This window comes from Pelecanus crispus, chromosome 8 (assembly GCF_030463565.1).
Source record: "Pelecanus crispus isolate bPelCri1 chromosome 8, bPelCri1.pri, whole genome shotgun sequence".
In the NCBI taxonomy this organism is placed as follows: domain Eukaryota; kingdom Metazoa; phylum Chordata; class Aves; order Pelecaniformes; family Pelecanidae; genus Pelecanus; species Pelecanus crispus.
In genome coordinates, this window is record NC_134650.1 from 7,768,445 (window position 1) to 7,786,991 (window position 18,547).

Sequence of the window (18,547 nt, forward strand, 5' to 3'; positions counted from 1 at the left end):
TGGGGGTGTTGGTAGACAGCCAGCTGAACATGAGCCAGCAGTGTGCCCAGGTGGCCAAGGCGGCCAACAGCATCCTGGCTGGTATCAGGAATAGTGTGGCCAGCAGGAGCAGGGAAGTGATCATCCCCCAGTACTTGGCGCTGGTGAGACCACACTTTGAATACTGTGCCCAGTTTTGGGCCTCTCAATATAAGAAAGACATTGAGGTGTTGGAGTGTGTCCAGAGAAGGGCAACAAAGCTGGTGAAGGGTCTGGAGCACAGGGCTGATGGGGAGTGGCTGAGGGAACTGGGGTTGTTTAGTCTGGAGAAGAGGAGGCTGAGGGGAGACCTTATCGCTCCCTACAACTACCTGAAAGGAGGTTGTAGTGAGGTGGGTGTTGGGCTCTTCTCCCAAGTAGTTAATGATAGGACGAGAGGAAATGGGCTCAAGCTGCATCAGGGGAGATTTAGATTGGATAGTAGGAAAAAATTTCTTCATGGAAAAGATGGTCAAGCATTGGAACAGGCTGCCCAGAGAGGTGGTGGAGTCACCATCCCTGGAGGGGTTCAGAAAAACATGTAGATGTGGCACTTTGGGACAAGGTTTAGTGGGCATGGTGGTGTTGGATTGATGGTTGGACTGATGATCTTAGAGTGGATCTTGAATCTTTCCAACCTTAATGGTTCCTAGTTTTACTTTCATTAAAAAATAATCCAGCCACCAAGCCAGGAAACGTGAATTTAATTATTACTCTCCCCTTAATTGGTTTAGTGGTGGACTTGGTAGTGTTAGGTTAATGGTTGGACTGGATGATCTTAAAGGTCTTTTCCAACCTAAACGATTCTACAATTCTATGATTCTATGATTTCACAATGTAGTATAAGCTGAGGATGCATGAAAAAAGTTGTTTGGGTTTTTACAATAAAGACTTCAGTATTTCATTCATGATTTAGCTATCCTAGTGGGAAGAAAATTATTCCAACAGATTCCATACTCCTAAAATTAATCTTTCTTTAAAAATTACATGGATTTTAGATAATTTGCCTTAAAAACAACAGCTGCAACTTTTCAGGGTTTCACAAAGTCTAGATAGTAACAGAAGGTCTTCCACTTCTGGTGGTAAATGAACTTAGCTCTCTGCCTCTGTGCCTGACCAAAGCAGGCTGTTGACTAGCCAAAATGTCAGATAGAAAGAAATGTGCAAGAAAAACAGCAACCCTTGACTCTCCAGGTGAGATTCTTACATTACTTTCCATGTTTACTTCACACAGGACAAATTCCTTTTTTCAAGTCAGGAAAACCAGTCCTGACTCATGCACAAGATGGTCACTGTCTTTTGGTGCATGAGCTTGTGATCTACCCCAACAACCTCAAAAGTGTTTATTTTCCTGGGCAGGGAAATCTGCAAGGCCCAAATTGGGTAATTCTTTGCAGAACTTCTTTTCAAACACTTTTATCCCCCAGCTCACTCTGAAGGACATTTGCCATCATTGTATCAGCTTGGACCAAATTCTAAAACCAATGTTTAATCCTTCCAGGAGTTCCTGGTTGTTTGATTTCTTGTCCTTTCCCCTTATTCCTCCTCAGTTTATTATAGAAAGAAAAAGTCCGGATTATTATTCTATTTTCATTACCATGTTTTTCTTTAATATCCTTTTGATATGGAAATGCTACAGCTCAGCAATTTGCTATAGATTTGCTAGTGTGTGGAACAAGAAACCTCAGCGGGAAAAACCTAGCAAGTAACATAATGAACAGCAGAGAAAATGAGGCAAACGACTGTAGAAAAACAGAGAGGGAGAGCAGACCTGGCTGTTACACAGCCTGGGAAGCAGCAGTTTTTGCTTTGAGACCTTCTCCTGGCTATGACAACCGTGCTGCCCAGTTTTTAACCTCTTCCCCTGACGAAGCAGTCGTGCAGAGCACTTGGATGCAACAAACCACGCTGGGATTAGTGCTGTATTTTAATGCATCTATACCAGCTAAAATAATCTGCATATTTTTTTTTTCCCTAAGTACTGTGATTTGTAGTAAGTCCTTAGTGTCCTGCACCTGATGCTGGCTGAACATCTAGGGAATCTCCATCTTCTGCTACTCATGTGAAATCAGAGGGCAAAACAAGAAGCACAAGGATTGCTGGAGGATGGACCAGAGATAGGAAGACAGACTGTAGTATATTTATTTTCATGTTACATACAGATACATATAACCAGCTCTGCAGCTGAAGTGTACATCTAGTTTTACTGATAAGCCATGGTTTAAACACTTCAAAACACAGTAATGTCCAACACCTCTTTCTATAAACAGAGTTGCCCACTTGCTGTCATGATGTTTTTTCTGGTACTGAACCTGGCATTAGATCTGAGTATCACTCATTGGCAATGCAAGCAATTCTTCTCTCCTTTCAGTGCTTCCTTGCAACACATTTCAAACTGTCCATGTGTTGTTCACAGTGCTGGAGCATTGCCCCTGCACTCCACACTTTCTGTTCACACACTTGCATGTTTCCCAGAGGGAAGCAAAAGCAGAGAAATAAATCAATAGACAGTTCTGTCTAGGAAGTCATGCTTGATTTCTAATAAATATACTTTTGTCACACTAGACCATTTTGGGGGAAAGTGAGTTGTTGTCCATTTTCTTGCAACAGGAGTTTTACTCAGTCGGTTGCCAACATTTTTTTTCAGCACTTGGCTATGAAAGCTGCTAAATATATAAATAAATGAATATCATTGGCTTTCATGACATCTCTATCCATCTTCCCAGTATCTTCATGTTTGGATCCAGCTTCGAAAATTCAGCCAGGTAAATATCAGAGCAGAGTGATAAATAACTCATGCACTGACCTTTTGGAAAGAAAAGCCTCCAGTGGACATCAACTGCTTTCTAGAGATCTGCCCTGAGGAATGAGGGGGTTCTGAGTTGTACTGTCACAGGGAACTTGGAGCACTCAACCTCAAGCCATCCCACATTTTTTTCACTGCATTTATTTTATTTGTAGCAGAATTCAGAAGAATTTTGACCTGTCTGCCTCAATAATGCTTTCACAGAAGGTTTGGATTGGTGCAAGACAACATGTTTTCATCTTTCCTTTTGGTGTTTGGCCAAAAAAGCTCAGTAATTTTTGGTTATGAGGGTCTCCTCTTTTGACTGATGCCAAATTAGATGTGCTAAAAACTGCTTTTAGAATAAAAAAGAAGGTAGTTCAGAACAGGAGGTGAGTTCCTGGTCATTTGTTTCTCACTATTTATCTTCTAAAATTTCCCCATCCATGCACATTTTTTTTGCGTCCACCACTTGCCCTTCCTCACAAAGCCCTTTTTTCTTCCCTGGGAACCAAAATTTGGCCATTTTAAGATCACATGAAATCTTCACCCTACAGCTTCACATCCTAGCCTTGACAGTGGGTCTGTGTGATCATCTGCAAGTCAGAGATACAATTAACAACCCTGAGCTTTGCAGCCAAGGTTGCAGTTCTCCCATGAAGGGAGGAGAAGAGAGCAGCATCACTCATGGATGGTTCTCTGTGCACTAGCACAAGATGATGTCTGGTCCTAAATGCAAAAGATGCATTCGAAGAGCCACAAAATCTTGCAGAGGAATGTCCCCATCATATGGTGGATGTGTGAGTATGTCAGAATATACTGTCTCCTCACTCCTGTGTCTGGGTGTCTAGGACAGCAGAGAAGACATGCTTTCAGTGGTACACAGCTGGCATAAGGAGGATAATCCCTGGGCTCAGTTGGGGAGTTGCACAAGTGAGGCACAGGGTGAGGGAGGACATCCCACACAGCCTCTGCCCAGGCAGTCCTCAGCCTGTTAGGGGGAGCACAGAGCTCAGTTCACTGCATGGGGCGGGAGAACAGGGACCCAGGCAGCAAGGCATGACCGGCACAGCAAATCCAGAGGGAAAGCACACTTTAATTTCTGGTGGAGGGAAAAATGATAATACAAAACTCATTAGAAATGTAAATGTCACTGATAAAACTCTAGTGTCCACTTGGGGGTGGCAAAGTATTTCAGCTGTGTCTTCAGAGAGCAGGAATTGCCTTTTGTCTCCAGGGCCTTGTGTCTATCTGTTACCCTCTCCATGGCTTGTTTCTCAAGATTGCAGCTGGTAAAATGGGTCTGACAGAAAACATGGGCTAGAATTCCCCTTGTGCTGCAGGAAAAGACGACTAACCAGCTGCCATGAGCCCCTCAGGAGAGGCTAGGAGTCCCACAGAGAGAGGCAAAACCAGAAGACTTTAGGGCAAACAAGGTGAGAGCCCATTGTAGCAGGAGTATAACCCATTCCTTCTATGGCGGGACACATCATCTGGATCCTCAGTGACTAGACTGGAACAAGCCTTTATGCTCACAGTGTATCATCTTTCAGGAATTAATGTTCTTATTCATTATGATAACCCTGTGTACTCTGACTACATAAGTAAGTCCCAGCCCCTTGATGACACATATCAGATGATTTTCTGTGGCAGCGCGTGCAAAGCCTGAGCCCAGTGTGGTGGCTAAACCTAGGCCTGCACCATGATGCACAAGGGAGGCATTTCTCTGAAACACAAGCAGGCTTTGAAACTTGGGACACAGACGTTTATAAAATTCTCTGTCACATAACAGATTCACCCTGTCCTCCCTTTACAAGACTCTGTACAGTCCTGACCTTGCAGTTAGTGAATCTTACGAACTCATCAAGTTGGATGTAAATGTGCTGCCTTCAGGATCCGTTTGCATGGCTGGGATACAGAAGGCTTTCCCAGACCTTATATTGTGCTTTGTGGCAAAACCTGAATTCAGTAGATGCAAAAATCACTGAAAAACTCTCTTTTTTAATTGCCTTTGTATCAGCTTCTCTGATCCTGCAGGTTTGTCCCAATTGCATTGTGAATGGTTTCCAGCCTGGTTCTTGGTGGTTGCTAACCCTGTGTAGATCTCTGACTTTTGCAATCCACCTGGTATGGGCAGGTGTGAAGTCTGCTGAATTCTGACCACAGGGCTTCACTGGCAGAGACAACACATAAGTATCTGAAGTTCAAGCAATGCTAAGAAGCTGTTGCAAACTGCAGGACATGAGGCATAGCAGGGACCTACCACAGTCCATTTGTACATGGCCAGGCTCAGTTCAGGCAGATGGGCAAAAATGAAGCTGTCCGATGCACAGGATAAGCCTGCAAAGACTGCAGACATTTCACGTTCCCTGGGCAGATATCCCCCACTAGCTGTATTTTGGGCAAAGGTGTCACACCAGGAACATTCTCAGCTCCCAGCAATAGCTATTTCTGAGGTAATATAGATGAATTTGTGGCATCCAAGTGCCATTTCATCACTGTGTAGATATTGTCAGACATAGTATGAGGAAAAATAGTAGTAACGTTGAGACTTGTTAAAAGTAACACACTAAAGGGTAGGTTTTTCGACAAAGTGAATCAAGGCATTAATCACCACCCCTCACCCAAATTTTCACCTAGCTCAGAAAGCAAAAGTTTGTTTTTCATAATTATTGGCTCTCTGGTTCTTCTGGCCCAGAAATAGCTATTGCTGGTGTCTGACATTTATCAGCCCAGCTCAGAGCTGCTCTTGTTCATGCCTACTTGCTCATGTTGCCAAGAGAGGATTGCAACAACTACACCTCGAGGAGATCATAGGGGAGAGAGGTGAGACTGGCTTGCCTAAAGCTAGAAGTGGGTAGACAAGGCTTGTGCAGCATGTTGCCCCATTTCAAAATAAGTAAACTGATGTTTAGGTCGGTGCACAAAAAGCCATTCGGTAAGACTTGGATAAGCTGTGTCTTCCTCCTGTGCTGGTAACACTGGCAGTGTGTCTCATTTTTCTGAAGCAGCTCTTTGCTGGCATAGCTTACAGGCAGTAAGCTGAGATTTCCAGACCTCCTATTAGCTTGAGGGTAATACAATGTTTCTCAACCACCTGCTGATTAGAGTCTCCTCATTCATTCATTAACCAAGACACATCTGTGAGCTCTTCTTGCTGAAATCAGTCTTTTAGGAGGGTCTCTTCTCTTTTTGTTTCTTAAAGTCATTTTCTTTAACTTCTCTCTCACCTGGATCACAACATGGAAAGTCACAGACCAGTGGAGATCTGAGAACTGCTGACAGATGTTCTGTGCGTGCCAGGGAGACTTGAATCTTCAGTGGAGTCCATCAGATTGTGGTCCTCAACCACGAAGATGCTCTGCTGGGCAGGAATCCTGCTGGTGGGATGGTTAGGAGCCCAGTGCTTGCAGCAAGGAGAGATCACACTGAGGAAAGCCATCCTGAAGCGCTGGGACAACAGATTGTAAATGATGGGATTCACAGCAGAGCTCAGATAGAAGAAAACACCTAGGAGAACAAGGGTGGGGGAAAGGAGAGAGAGACCTCACTTTTGTGTGGAACTATCTCAGAAGAGGAAAATCTCTTCATTACCAATACTGCTCCACCAAGCTTGGGTGCAAGGGTGGAGGCAGTGACAGCACATCTCTGCCTGCTACCATCCAGGCAGAGGCAGAGGGATGTCTCGCCAACGCTAGCTCAGGCACTGAAGCATACAGGGAAAGGAAAGCGGGAAAGAGTATTAACTGGAGCTCACTATCTCCAGCTGTTTGGGAACCAGCTCTCTCTCAAGCTGTACTGACCTGCCTCCAGCACAGCCCTCATCCCCACAGCAAGATTTGCACAGCTGGTGCCCCCATCAAAGCTGTTGGAGGATAACTTCCAGCTGAGGGGAGCTAATTTCTTACAACACAGGAGGACAATTGCATGAGATTGGATTTGTCTGAGCTGCCTAATGGCCACATTCAGTGTTTTCCCATGGCAGACCGAAAATAAGATTCCTCTTTGAAAAAGCCTTCATTTTATGGTTGGCAGGGCCATAAACATTTGGTTATATCACCCAGTTCTGAGCAGTATGTAAGTCTTTTGTCTTGCCATTTGGTAAGATTTCCTGTTTGCCTGAGAGACCCTCTGGAGGATGATGCCTGCTGCTGTGTATTCATTAAAAGCAGCTGAATGACAGCAGACTTCATTTCTGAACATTTCCAAGAAGGAAAAGCAGCTAGTAATGACGAATGATATAATTTTCTTTTTTTTTCCCCAGTCTTTGTGAATATTCAGACAACTGTATCAGACAACGTGCCCAGATCTCGAAAGTTGCAGAAACTTGCATGCCATTTTTATTTAGGCACAATTCTCATCACTGTCTACCAGATCCCAAGAAGCTTTTCCATGTATGCCTCATGTCACCTACAAAATAAATGACTACATATTTCAAGTAAACCACTCGCAATTACGTTTCTTTTTCCAGCCCCTGTGCAAGTGGAGGAAGAAAGCTTTACCTGACACCACATGAATTAAGTTGAATACATTAGCCAGAGGCTCAGTCCATTCCACAACAAAGCTGAAGAAGAGTCGATCTATATGGAATGGAGCCCAGCAGATAGCAAAAACCATCACAAGGACAGCTAGCATGGAGAAAGGAGAGAAGAAAAACAAGTCAGTTGTGAAAGGATATGGTTCACTAGCCTGTACAGGGCAGAGATAGTTCAGAAAGCTGGATGAAAGACTAAATATACAAATTTTATTCATTGTTTTGAAACTTTTGCCATCCTTTCTGTCTTTCTGCAGTGCTCACTGAAAAACATTACCAGCTAAAAGAACAAACTTTCCACTGATTTCTGTGTTGGACAACTCAATGCATGCACACACAATGACATTCAAACAGAGCAGGCAACAGCCAGGTAATGTTGTGGCATGCACAGAGCTTAATGAAGAACCTGCCAGTGAGACATCTGAATGACACAGGTGTGTGGTCCCTGGGACACAGTGACTCCATTGTGCCTTGGAGTTAATTTCCTCCGCACACCATTTGTACATCACATAGCAGGATAAGGCCATAGGAACCATCTGCTGATGATAAGTCTGTCTGGGTGCACTGTTCAGCATGAATGAAAAAGAGTTTGCCTCCATGCACCACTTGGCGTCTGCTGGTTCTAGGAAGGATTCTTGCAAACCCATACCAGAGTTGGGTCCTATGAACATCTGTGGTCACAGTCATGGGGCACAGAAAATCAGGCTGACTTCAAAGTACAGTTTCCTAGTTCAGAAGGTGACTTCAGCTGCCTAAAAGAATGATGTTGTTGCAGGAAGTGTTGAAGGTGATTTATGTTTCCTGCATAAACACCATCTCAGTAGCAAGGTGATCTTTGCCTTAAAGACAGCCCTAAATTAGGAAGTGATGTGAGTGCTTTCAGGGTGGTTGGAGCACAAATTCTCCTGAATTCTATACAATGTGCAAGTCTGCCTAGGTCCAATTTTTTTGGGGGAAGGTCTAAGTGGTTAAGTCAGCAGTAGGTGATGTATGTGGCTTGGCAGGACCTTCGTGTTCATGAGTAGAGCTCATGGTGTGCAAAACAGATGTACATCCTTCTTTAAAAATGTACAAGGTAGACCATTTGCAGTCTGAAAAAGAGGGATCCTCCCTAGAGGGCTGCAAGAGCCAGGTTTGGAGTGAGGGCTATTAGAGAGTTGCCATGCAAGCATCTGCCACGTAGGTTTGCTCAACCTCTTCTCATGCTGGGGAGGAAAATTTGCCTTCTGAGTCTTTTGATAGTTAGCCATGGTGTTTCACTCCCATGCCCTGTAAGTCCAGATAAAACAGCAATAAGCCTTGGTTTGGTGGTTTTTTTGATCACAGCTACTCATCTCATAACTCTTGTATCCAGTGAATTTACTTGATACCCTTCAGGACCTGGTCACCCTCTTGTCCATGGTAAACAAAACACAGAAGGACTTACACAGCATCTTGGTGACTGATTTCCTGGATGGTCTCTGAACATTCACAGCCATTTCCTCCACTTCCAAAGATTTGTCTCCTTTCAACTGGCAAAAGGAGGGAAACAGTAGGAGAACTCAGACAGGTGATGACATTCCCACCAGACATAACCTGCTTGATATTTTGATAACTGTAGTTTGAGAAGGCAAAATTTGGGGCAACTCAGGACTCACTGGAAAAAATCTACATTTGAATTTCAGTTTTAATCTAGGGAAACATTGAAACATTAGGTTCAAAACAAGCTGCAGATTTTATGCATCTGAGACTGCATATTTACAGCAAATTTGAATTTCAGTTTCCTACTTGTCCTTTCTCAATGAGTCAATGTTTGGTTCACAGTTTGTGTTCAATTTCAACAGTATTTTGCTAGGCATTATTTTATTCTCTAGCAAAATACTGTTTGTTTGTTTATTTTCCTAAAAGTGTTCCCCACAATTAAGCACAAACCAATGATCCAAAAAATACCCAGAGAGGCCTCAGTGAAATGCAGCTGTAATCACTGGAAAAATTCCTGTGGAATTCAAGGGAGTTAATTTCATGCCCTGAGTTTTTGGACTAATTGATATTCAAGCCATCTAATGAACAAAACCCATACATGCTCACTTGCAGACAGCCAGTGTGCATGATATGCACAGATTCAGCCACATACTGCTCAATTACAAAAAGGTGGGTTTTCTTTTTTTTTTTTTTCTTCAGTAGTTTTTCCTGGACTTCTAAATGGCCATAAAGAATACTAATCTGATCCTCACTGAAATGCTTCCCCAATAAACTTACAGAGAAAGCATGGGTGCTTTGGTAATGAAAAGACCAGGGCTAGATAATCAGGACAATTGCTTTGATTATAAAAGAAATCGTCTATGGAGAGTGCATAATTGGACCCAGCTTCCTGAAGTGGGTACTTCTGATTAGCCAACAGATTTGGAGTGATGCTTTTTTCAACTGGGAGAAACTGGAAACAAAACTTTTAATTACATGGGAAAGAATATCAGGAATGAGGGAAAAGATAGAAATTAATCTGGATTTGTAAAAATCTTGTGAAAACATGCTAGTTGTGCCATTTTCTTTTACCTTTTACACTGTGATTTTGCTTCCTGATTTTTGATTAACAATAGTTTTCTGTAAGGATGATCAAATGAGACATTCTTTCAATGTTCTATTTATTCATAAAACCCATAAAAAGGAAACACATGTAAATCGAATTATATTCAATTATAGTGCAATTCAGCCTCTCATGTTTTACATTATTCCCTTTGTAACTTTTAGTCATAGCCACAGTTGCTTAAGGAAGATGCTCAGTTGATTTGAAACATATCTAGTGATAAATGTCTGCTCAGATTGATTAAAATCCCTAGTTTCCCTTCAGTGGTTTTCAGTCTCAACAGTAATCTATTCCAGTCATATTCCAAAACCTCAGAGAATACAATGCTCTGATGCTGTAATAAAGCAGACACATGCGTATCTTTATTTTTCTCCTTCCTTCTGTCATTTTGATGATGCTATAAGGCTCCTCTTTAGCCTCAAGTGATAATAGATGGAGGTGTAACTAGTAAGAATAACTCAGCAGTTGCAATTTAATAAAACAATGAGTTATGTCAAAGAGGAAGGAAAAAAAAAAAAGAAACGAGTCCATGGCAAAGGCTGTAACTTGAGTTCATGCCAATGGTTTGACAGAGGGAGAACTCCAGCCAAGGTAGTGGTTACTTTTACATCACTGTGGATGTATGAGGCAATGCAGGGTTGCCTGGAGATGAATGTTACCCATTCACTGCAAAAGAATTAAAAGTGTCTGGAGCAAGAAGCTGAAAATTGGATTTTCCCCCCACATCTTTATTAGTTGTAGCATTTCATACTAGAAATCAAAAGGCAGAGTGAAATTAGGGCCTCACCTATCCCCAGGCAAACCACTCAGCAAAAGCAGAACCGTTTTCTGTAAGGTCCTTGGCCTGTCTGACAACAGTGGTGACCAAACTTTCTTGCCAGCTGACAGAAAAATTGATATTCAAAAGGCCTCATGGTTTGTGCTAAAGCATGCAGTCCTGCATATTTCAGTGATTTGGCTGAAGCAGTTGCCACCCATCTGCTGAACTGCAGCCTGGGTGCACTCTTAGCTCACCCCCATTGCAAAGGAAAATGTGTTAGTGGGTGCAAGGTTTGCTGGAAAACCTCCATGGAAAGGGGACAGACTCTTCCAGTAGTGTGCTGGGCTCTGCAGAAATTAGCCAAAGGCAGTCACTGTCCACAGATGATTCTGGTTTTAACAACTGGGCATTTAGGGGGCAAAATAGATTTTGATGATAACACCTGGACCAGCTGTGCATTGGCAAGAATAAGTTGTCTTGATTCAAAGAGAAGCGAAATAAAAATTACCAGTGTGCCCAATATGTTACTGAGGGCAAGTGACACTAAGAGAAGTGTTGGACTCTTAGCAGAATCCTCCTGCCTAGGTGAGGTCAATTGAGTCTGATCATCTAGATCCCCTCACAGATGTCTGAAGTAGATGGGATAAATAAGTCTCTGGACTCTCCACTCCATTCACTGTCAAAAATCCTCATTAAATAGAGTCTGACTTTTAGTCAACAAGTGATAAACACCTATCCCTGTGTCTTTTTAGACATCAGTTTGAAAGAAATGGACAGGGACATTGCACTGAATCCCACTGCAATGTAGACTTTTTCCCAAGAAATGACACCCCATCTCTACCAGTGCTGCAGGAATTAGCTTCTACAAGCAGCCCGCGTTCTCATTTTCTCCTTCTCCTCTTCCTCCTCAGCTTTTTGGCTATATGTTGCAACCAGTAGTCTAAGAGCTGAACTGCGTTTAAAGAGCCTGGCTGATTTAGGGATTGGCCCTAAAGGCACCTGTCATGAGGACCCCATGAAAGAGGCAGCAGGAAGCTTCCACAAGCAAATCTAATGAGACTAGAGTGTAATCATCAATGTCCTCTTCTTTACACTAATGCTGGAACTATCTATTGACCATACCATTGTAGTATTAAATCATCGAGCCTTAAAATTATATCCAAGTAGACCATGAGGTAATTGGTCATGAGGTAATCAATCTGACAGCTCTGTTGGCAATAAAATTCCCAGTGAAAAAACCAAATATATCTTTTCCTTTTTGCAAGGAATGAAATTAAAAATTAACTCAGTTACTGTATGACCCATGTTTGCTACCTTCTCACAACTGCTTAACATGTCACACATGTTCCTTCTGTATTGCATCCTAAGGCTCCCTTGAGCACTGGCAAAATTTGAGGGAGAAGCTTTGGTGAGGGAATGCCCTTTCCACAAGGCGTGGACTTGGAAAGTCTATGTCTCTGTTTGCTGAATTTGAGCTGATCATATAGCAAACCTTTGGATCAACTCTGAGCTTTTCCACTACAGTCTATGAGCAATACATGGCACTCAGGAGACTCTGGATTGTTGCTGAAGCTTCATAGATTTCATCCTCTGTGAACAGAAAAAAAGTGTTCTCTCTTGAAAAATTATATATATACACCATTCTTCTATCATTTCTGTTGAAAAAATGAAATTATATTGCCTAGTGCAGTTTGGAGCACAATGCAAATATACCCAGGTGGATGTTGTTTAAAATTTGGAAGTCTGAGTTGTATATACAGAAAAGCAGAGGCATAAACAATGAACATTGCAGCCCTTAGGAAAGACAGCTTGAACATATCTGTGAATAACAGAAGTCCTGGGGGAGCAGCCCTCGTCTGGTACCTAGCTTCTCTTCTAGGATGGGGATTAGAAATATCTGCAGCCACAAATAGAAGTTACTGCAATCCTCAAGACTTCTTTTTATTAGTTCAGGGATTTCTCTTTTTCTTTTTGTAGCAGCTATATTTTCAGCACTTTTTCCTCCCTCCAGGTCTTGTTTTGCAGAATTTTCAGTGAAACTATGTAGAGACCCCACAACAGCCACTGGGCAGTGGGGATAATTTAACCCATTCATTGCTTTGAAGATCTGCTGTGGGCTATGGATTTCTGGCAGCTAATCCTTGTGACTTTTCCTGCATAAGGAAAAATTGCTTCTGTATAGTTTCAGATAACAGTAAATATCAGTCAGCACAACAAAATGATACATACACCAGCAGAGGTTCAACCAGAGGTTTAATTTCTCGCACATTATTCGGTAAGTTTATTTGTCTCTACTAGCATATTGCATCCTTTTCTTGCTATATGATCAGACACAGCTTTTTAAACTTTAAGTTGTATTCAGTGCAATGAGATAGGATTTATATTTTCAAAATATATGTAACATCTGAGAAGAAAAACATCATCGACTCGCTATGATTAGCAGTATATTTCAGTGTTGTGCTACATAGTTTTATAATACTGTGATACTGATTGTTTTACCCATGTATTTAAATGATGAATACTTGGTAAAACTAGTCTCACTTTCTGAAGAGAGAATGAATCTCAATGCTCAGGTATCCTTAATCGATAGTGAAACTATGCTATAGTTATATAAAGAAATGATTGCTGAATTTGCTAGCTGCAGCAATAAGGTAGCATTTCAGTTTATGACAGCTTTGTGAGTTTTGACAACTGAATATTATCACCATCTCCAAGGAAGGAGAAAAATAAAGTAATGCAATGGAAATTCCATAGTCACAAGAAGAGGGAAAACAAATAATTCACAAGCTTCAATCACTAGCCTGCTCCTTTGTATTCTTTTCACATTTTCTTTTTGGTCTATTTCTTTCTAGTCTCTACTGCAAAGGTGCAAATCTCTGAGAGGCTGGAATCAATCTACAGACTTGGATGTTTAAGTGACATTCAAATGTGAACAGCAGTGATGGTAAGTTTTTAAAAAAGATTGGGGTAAATTATTCCCCAACAGAGCTATATTAATTTCAGAATGGGATTACCCCAAAGAAGGAGCTGCATCCACTGTTTTCAGAGGTTTGAAATACTTTTGCTTTTGCGGGGGGGGAAACAGATGGGCAAGAAAGAGGTGCAATCACTCAAAAGACACATACAGACACAAACACACAAGAACGAGCTAAGGAAACACTGAGCACAGTCGGAGTAAGACTTACTCTTAGCCCCATCAGATAGTACAGCACACTTATTACCCCCATAGGCAGCACATAGAAGAGAAAAGAAGTAATCTGGACAATACAGTTGTAGATCCACATGGGCATGACTACAGTGCAGGTAGCAGAGCCAGGGACCAGGGTGCCATTGGGGAAATACTGCAGCATGATGCCATGGGTGCCCGTGTTGGGGAGGGCGAAGAGGACAGAGAGGACCCAGAGCACCATGATGGTCCTCAGGGCACGCTTGCGAGTGCTCTCCAGCTTGGCACGGAAAGGATGGAGGATGGCAATGTATCTCTCCACGCTGACTGTGGTCACGCTGAGGATAGAGGCAAAACACACTGTCTCAAAGAGTGCTGTCTTCAAATAGCAGCCAACGGGTCCAAACAAGAAGGGATAGTTGCTCCACATCTCATAGACTTCCAGTGGCATCCCAAAAAGCAGCACGAGCAGGTCTGAGATGGCAAGACTGAAGAGATAGTAATTGGTTGGGGTCTTCATGTTCCGGTGCTTGAGGATTACCAGGCAAACTAAGAAGTTACCTACCACCCCAACAATGAAGATCAGGGTGTACACCAAAGCCATGGGCAAGAACAGATGGCTCTGTCTGGGCCCACATAGGAAGGCTAAGTAATCCTCAGTGCTGTTTAAATACCTCCTGAAACGTTCTTCATGTAGAGCAAGGTGATTAAACCAGGAGATATTACTGATCCAGGCCATTACTGGATCTTCTGAAATGTTTCACAACTGAGATCCAGTCTTCTTTAAGTTTCTCTGTGCTAGTTTGCTCACTTTTTGCAGAGAGAGGAAGCGGGGGGGGAGTTGTCTTGCCAGACCTAGATGCACAAAGCCACTGAGAGATGTGAGTGAGTGTGTTTGCCTGGCTTCGGTTAAGGTTTTGCCGTTGTAACAGCTGTTCCTCTGCAAGGAGTCCCTTAGCCAGAAAGCCCCTCCTTTCACACATATTCATTGGCTCTCTAAGTGCATTAGATTATAGAGTAAGAAAAGAGGTTCCAGCTACTTGTATCAGCTCCCGTAGCAGATGCATTTACAGAATCAGAAATGTGGGATTTAGAGAGCTGGGAATCTGAAATATAGGATGTGAGACAAGCTGCAAGATGTTTATATTTCTGGGGAACCAGACAAAAAAAAAAGCCCAAAAACTCAGTCTAAAAAGCTTTTACAAAATTATATTGATGCTACATCCAGTTATGAGCCACAAGAAAAAAAAAATATCTGGCATGATTTTATTTTTCGAATCTCTGCTGATTTTTATTTTCTGTTGTCTACAGCAGCAAGTACTTGGAAACAGTTTGATCAGTAGGAATTCAACTGTTTTTGTCGTAATTCATACAGAATTAGGCTACTATAATATTTCAGCCTTTTTTTTTAAAACTGTTTTATTTTTTCTCCTGAAATCCAACATAGGATTTTAATTGCTCTTCTTATTGATATAAAAATATTTTCCCACTTTCCTAGTATGCTGGAATCTGATCCCATATTCTTAGATAGCCTTGTTTTGTATTATTGCAAAGACTATTTATTGCCTCTTGGACTAAATTTACATGATTTTTTCTAAACTATTATTTCTTCCTGAATGACAAGCGTTCTGCAAACACACCTTCTCAGCCAAAAAATTGTATCTTGTAGGGATGATGGCTATGTCAAAATAGATCATTTAGCTCCTTATGTATGCTTGATTCCTTACTGAATTTCTCCAAAACAAAACTTCAAAGTGGATGGATGTCTTCTTCCGAGACTCAGAAAAAGTTTAGCTGTTTGGAATTGAAGAGGTGCAAAAGCTGAGGGCTAGTTTAAGGGGTTTTGTCAGCTTGATGTGCAATTTGTCTGCCCAGTACCTCTCACTTGCTCTCATTTACCTGCCCAGTCCCCCTCCTTGAAGCCATGCAGACTTTTTACATCCTTAACAACCTTTGGCAAGGTGCTCCTTGGGTCTACTATCTATGTGTGAAAAACCACCTTCTTTTCTCCGTCTGACCATTTAACTGAGTCTCCCTGGCTACTAACCTAAGACTGCATATTTTTAACCATCCAGGAGCAAAAGAACAGCCCTTTTGGCTGGCATGACCTCCAAAATCCTGACAAAACCAAATTTTTCCAAGGAAGATGCAAACTACTCCACTATAAGTGGCTAGACAGTAAATTTATCCCCCACAAAACCTGTTTTCTGACTCTTGAGAATTGAGGCTGTCTTAGATCCTGTCTTCTTTACTCGTCCCTCTGTAACTTCTTCTGGTTTAGTAGGACTCCAATAACCTTGCAAGAAAAAGCACTGTAATAAGAGTGCCTCCAAAAATAACAGCAGGAGGTAATGAGCTGAGGTTTGGTCCCACAGAGGCATATTCGATGTGTGGACCCTGAGGATAACTGTGCATTCATTTAAAATGTTAGAGTCATGGAAGGTACCACAACAACTATACTAAAATACAGAAGCATGTCTCTTGTGATGACTTTCAGATCTTGCTGAAATTATCTTGCACAAAAACTCTCTCGATCAGAAAGACCCTACTAATTTATTTTGGCATTGCATTTTAGGTATTTCATTCAGCAGATTGAAAGGTTTTACTGGATTGGTGAGCTACAAGTGTGCTCTTTTGACCTATTTCTCCCTTTGCTAAGGATTCATCTTAAAGAGATTCCTTGCATTTTAACGATGTTGAAAGAATGTGAATTTGATCTACTGTTGGTGTAAGAGGCAGGAACAGAGGGATCATTAGTAGGGTGCCTGGTCAAGACCAGGATTGACTATTTCAGAGCACAGTAGGAGACAAGTATTTGAGGATTTGTGCAGGACCAAACACTTGCTGTACCTCTGCTTAACTTTCAGGGTTTTTTTTCCGCTTAATCTCTCAACAGTATTTCATTTCTTTCCCTTTCTTCTTCCCTCCCCAGTAAGTTCCACCACTTTCTGTACTGCATCATAACTGAGGTGAGTAAACACTTCTAAAGTGGCTACCAAAGTGCTCTTCATTTTTCTTCTTACACATTAACCTCTGTAAAGAAACTGAAAAAGAAACTTGAGGTCTGTTCAGCTTGAACTCAGTCTTACAGAAAAGGAAATCAAAGTGGATTGAGTTATTTACTAAAAAACTGACAGGGCAGCCAATCCCATCACAATCTCTATGAGAGGAAAGCAATGGGCTGTAGAAACACATCAGGTTACTTGAAAGTGTGGATGTGCCAGGCCCACCTGTGCCTACTTCTACTTGTTCTCCCTTCTCCATCCTTTCTGATTCTGCTGGGCTTGGGTGCTGACAAGCTGTAAGAATAGAAGCACAGAAGAAAAACATGTCTATTTGTCTAGCAGGTCACCTCTGGAACCATGTCGCTATGACCATGATTAAGTGGCAGATGGAGAGGACAAGGAGTGGAAAATATATTTCAGCTAATTTCTCGAAGCTTTATTTGGTGTTCTTTATCATATCTGTCTCAATAAGGATAGAAGAGTGTATCTAACCAAAGACTAGCTCTGGCTCTGTATGACTGGTAATACTTTATTTTTACAACTGAGACAGAAAATAAAAACAGATTTTTCCTTTTGAAAGTAATATTAAAGCATTTGGTATTTTTCATTATAAAGCACACTTCAGTGGTGCTTGCTGTAATACACTCAAAGGAAGATGGTGTCTGCATGCTGGCCTTAGAATTGTGCAGTTTTATGTAATAGTAATGCAATTAATGTAAAGTAATATTTACATTAATGTCATGTACACTATATAATGTGTACTAACATAGTGTAATATTTGGCAACATTAACCAAGACAAGTTTTTTTGGCATGGTAAGTGCCGCTACTAGTCAGAGTGTGGCATTATCTCCTTAGGCACTGACTATGCTCTCATGCTGGTGGTATCTTTTGTACCACATTTACGTTGTGGAATCTTTCCCTTAGCCGACTTAATGTGCTACAGCACATTCCTGTGTTCCATTGAGAGCAGCAAAGTGCACATTTAAGAAGAAGTAAATTCAAGTGCCTTCATGTTTCCCAAAGCCCTTGTAAGGGCACCCATTAGCGACTATATATTACATCAATAAATAGCGAATAGTTTTATATTTTAGGGAAAATTGGACACATTCATCATATAGACAGAGAACAGTGGAGGTAATCCAGGGTATAGCAAATGGATAAATCCTCCACTGGTCACATTTACAGAGTGATGTACTTTGAAGAACATTATGATGGTCTTCTCTGAATACTTGCTCATCTCAGAATGTAGAATTTTATTCACGCAAAACAAGCTTTTTTTGATATTTATATCTATGTGATGAGACAAGCAGGTTTCTCATCCAGCTTCATATGCTCTGGATGTGGAACTGGAAATAATATAGCTGTGCTAATGCCATGGTGTGCCATGATAATGAATTCTGTTGATTAGCTAAGAAATGATACTGCCTTGACATGTCCACTTGGCATCCAGGACTTGAGCTGACATCTCTGAGCAACCCTGCATGGGATGTTGCTCAGGGTTTACAAGAAAGTGCCATAATGCTTACTCTACTTACAACTTTAGAAAGACATCCTGCTTCATTGGAAGGGCTGGAAGAGGTATTGGGTTTTCCATATTTCTTGGTGAGCAGGTGCACTAATTTTTATCTTCAGCAATTACAACCTGGCCTTTTATTTCTGATTTCTAACTTCTATTTGCAGGCATGAGAATCTGTTGTTTCAGTGGTTTCATCCTT

The 18,547-nt window shown here is 41.7% G+C and overlaps 1 protein-coding gene across 1 annotated transcript; it reads right to left on the reverse strand.

Annotated features, from left to right (window-relative positions):
- Window positions 1–6,053: 6,053 nt before the first annotated feature.
- Window positions 6,054–14,565, reverse strand: NMUR2 (neuromedin U receptor 2). The gene is made up of 4 exons (XM_009489968.2): window positions 13,846–14,565; window positions 8,764–8,848; window positions 7,306–7,431; window positions 6,054–6,313 (listed from the first exon to the last, which is right to left on the reverse strand). Exons 1-4 carry the CDS (start codon window positions 14,563–14,565, stop codon window positions 6,054–6,056), a joined length of 1,191 nt encoding a protein of 396 aa, XP_009488243.1.
- Between the last annotated feature and the right edge of the window lie 3,982 nt (window positions 14,566–18,547).